Raw genomic sequence first — 3,604 nt, 5'->3', positions numbered from 1 at the left:
AATTTTAATAAATATATATAAAAAATAACAGCAAAAAATGATAATATTTGCTGAAAAGGTAATATTGCTCTTTAAAAATATCGAAACAGTAGCTGGTGGGCCCCACACCTATGTGTTATCATCCATTTTGGTTTCCCTGTGGCACCATATATATTCACAACACCACCTTCCAATTCCAACTTTTTCTCTAAATTACTTCACCCCACTTTGGGCTTTTTTCTGTTATTTGGTCCCCTTCACTTCACCTTCTCCATTCTTCTTCATTCTTCATTCAAGTGTAATATAACATACATTAATATGAACAGAAATAACAATAATAATAATGGCAACAGTAGAGATGAGAAACCATGCTGCTATTTCCATCCAAAGCAACTTGTTATTGGTGTTTGTCCCTTGTGTCTCAATGAGAGGCTTCTCATAGTAGCTGCAAAACAAGGCCACCACCGTCATCGCCACCACCACCACCACCACCACTCTTCTTCTTCTTCTTCCAAAGCTTCCTCACACAATAGGATTCTTCAGAGTTCTTCTTCTTCCGTACACAGAAAGCCAGCAAGTAGTTCTTCTATTCACAAGATCTTTGCTTTTGGCTCTCTCTTCAGTCGCCAAGACTCTCATCAGCACCAGTGGAAAACTCAGATTAACTATGAGTATGATGCTTCTTCAAGTCCAGAAGGTAATACCCTTAACTTGTTTAGTTCTTAGTTACTGTTTCTTTGCAGACCCAATCCTCTAAAAATTTAGTATTCTATTTGGTGCAAATTTTAATTTTATAATATCAAATTTTTAATCCTTCCGGATTTTCAAAAATTAGAAACACAACTGAAATTTTTAAATTTTTTTTTAATAACTAAAAATATTGTGATAAATATTTTTATTTAATTTTATATTTATTTTAAATCAAATATAATAATAAAATATAACTGGGTCCTTAATACTTAATACTAAATATAACACAAAAATTTAACTTAGTCTTAGCCGTTTAATCCTTGTCTCTCATTTTCTATCTCTCAGTCTCAATAACTCGTCCAATTAATTTCTTTCTACCGCTATGAACAAAAACATTGAAAAACGAGAAAGAAAAACAGAAAGTTTTTGTTAACCCTTTTTAGTTCTTCGGTTGTGATGATTATTCTTGTCATTAGCATTGCCTCTCCTACTATGAACGAATACCCCCAAAAAAAAAGGTTTTATTTTTGCTCCTTTATGTTTTTAATAATGCTTAAAAAATTATATTATAGATGAGGAAAAAAAAAAGACATTGCCTATACCAACAAGGTTCAAATTTTTCACACTAAAATATATTTAAAAAATGATGCAAATATTCCTCATGTTTAATGTAATAATGTCCATGGTGGTGATGAGGGAAATATTAAGTGGGGGCAATGGTTGGTGTTTTTGTTTGATTATTGTTGGTGGAGAATTATATCATGGGTGGTGCATGTTGTGTGCCTTCCCTTCACCGGGAAGATAAGATACACATTGTGATGATAATGATAGTGACAAATTTAAGGTCAAAAGACATTATAATAAAGAGTGACAAATAAACCATTGTAGATCAGAGTTGAGATCGCAACTTTAATTTCCTACTAGTGTTTGTTCTTTCGGTTTTCTGTCACCCCTTTTCTTCTTGGCGTGGCATATGACCATGTCAGATACAAACGCCAAAGAGCATTATGACACTCAGGAAATTAAATTATTTTTGCAAGATATATATATTAATATTATTATTGGTTACATTGATTTGGTGGGGGAATTAGGGTGCACAACTAATCTGGCAAAATGTCATTCATGTGTGTTATCATGATGGGTCTATATGCCCTTATTTGAATTTTGAACACATACATTATATATATATATTCTTCTATATAAATAAATTTCGTTTATATTAAAAGTGTATGTCAGTATCTAGTAGCATATACTGTAGAGGGAAAACTGGTGCCAAGAAAGTACATACACTTGAAATTTGAATATGCATGTGCTTTTCATTAAATCCGTCGGCAGCATATATAATAGTGAAACGGAACAATTAGGTTTGTGTGCATTACACTAATTTAGCTCAAATATATATTTTTCATGTAGGTATAAAATCACATTAATAATGGGTATTATTTCTTCTGTATAGAATAAGCTACTATATATTTTTAGTTATCCGTATAATTTATTGTTTTTGATCATTAATTAATTAACAATTTAATGATGTCAAAAATAAGTTCAAATGCATCAGCATAGTGCTAGTGTAAGATATAATGCTGACTAAAAATGTTAGTCAACATAAATAAAAATTGATTGCGGCGCATTTCTCATATCTAGCTTGGTGATTAATTTTTTTGTTTAATTTTTAATTCATAGCCTTAAAATTTTTTTCTTTTAAGGGGGGGAAAAAGTTGGGTCCAATATTACATAATTGAAAGGTTGAAAAAATGAAACGAAATGAAAATGGTGAATAAAACTTGGATAGTCTCAATTTTTTATACACTAAGCTTTTGCTTTTGATGGGGTCTTGAAAACCGACGAATTAGAATGATAAACATTCTGGTAACGACTTTAACTTTGTGCAGAAGACTCATTCATTTCAATCAAGTTTGAAGAGAATGGTATTGCCTCGTGGGAAAAGAACACGGTTTCTAACACCAAAATGATGTCAAAGAACACCACCACCAAAGACAGTAACAACAAGAGTGTGATAGAGCATGGAAAGTCACGTGACATGCTGAGGTGGCGAAAGAGGATTGGCCACATATTCCACCTCATGAGGTGGAAGAGGACAGGTGGCGTGTGCCACGTAGGCACCAAGGTGGAGGGAGTCAAAGTCAGAAAGAGTAATTGGATGAGGACTCTGACAAAGAGGAACAAGACCATGGAATGAAATGAATAAAGTTTTTAAGAGTCTCTCGTAAAAGAAAGTGACATTACTACTCTTTACTCAAGAATTCAAGAAGAACAACCACCTTTTTATTTGGTCCCTTGTTCTTTGCAGTATGACTACTGTAAAGTGTGTTATATATAAAAATATATATATAATACTATTATTTTTTATTTTTTTTTTCCCATATGCTAAAGTCAAAAATAGCTTTGTCACTCTTTCATTCGAAAATGTGCTTTAAATTTATAAAAAAGGAAAAAGTAAGGGGGAAAAAAAGGTATTGCTTTGCATGCTAGCTTTGATGAGAAGGGAATGAGGTTCTTATTCTTGTATTTACTCTTTTGCCATTTTTTTTTTATTATTATTTTATGTTTCTTAATTTCTCCATCCTATAGACTACTGTAGTACAGGCTGTAAAAGAAGAGTTTGTTGAAAATTGTTTTGTTTAATTTTGAAAATTATTACTATATTAAAAAAAAGGAAATTAGTAGCTCCTTTCCATATAGAGGCTTCCATATTAGGTAGCCATGGTGGGAAACAATAAAGCTTAAGGGCCCAATTGCATAATGCTACAAGATTTGATTAATTAGTATGAGAAGATCATAATGTCTATCTTGTTCTTTTAATTTTTTTAAAAAAAAGAAATTCAAATATTAAGGACAAATTACGCAACTAAATAAAATAGATTTTTAAATTATCTAAATATAATAAATTAATAATTAAAAATTGAATATGTTT

At 31.3% G+C, this 3,604-nt stretch overlaps 1 protein-coding gene across 2 annotated transcripts; it reads left to right on the top strand.

Moving 5' to 3' along the window:
• On the top strand, positions 162-3,198 carry LOC107606057 (probable serine/threonine-protein kinase DDB_G0282963). 2 transcript variants are annotated; one of them, XM_021106377.1, is made up of 2 exons: positions 162-676; positions 2,565-3,198. In XM_021106377.1, exons 1-2 carry the CDS (start codon positions 298-300, stop codon positions 2,867-2,869), a joined length of 684 nt encoding a protein of 227 aa, XP_020962036.1. In that variant the 5' UTR covers positions 162-297; the 3' UTR covers positions 2,870-3,198. The 2 variants fall into 2 exon arrangements, with proteins under 2 accessions (XP_020962036.1, XP_016163511.1); XM_016308025.2 differs by having other exon boundaries at positions 170-676; positions 2,562-3,198.

This window comes from Arachis ipaensis, chromosome B07 (genome assembly GCF_000816755.2).
Source record: "Arachis ipaensis cultivar K30076 chromosome B07, Araip1.1, whole genome shotgun sequence".
NCBI classification, from domain to species: Eukaryota; Viridiplantae; Streptophyta; class Magnoliopsida; order Fabales; family Fabaceae; genus Arachis; species Arachis ipaensis.
The sequence above is the reverse complement of the archived record's forward strand: the minus strand, read 5'-3'. Positions and strand labels throughout refer to the sequence as shown.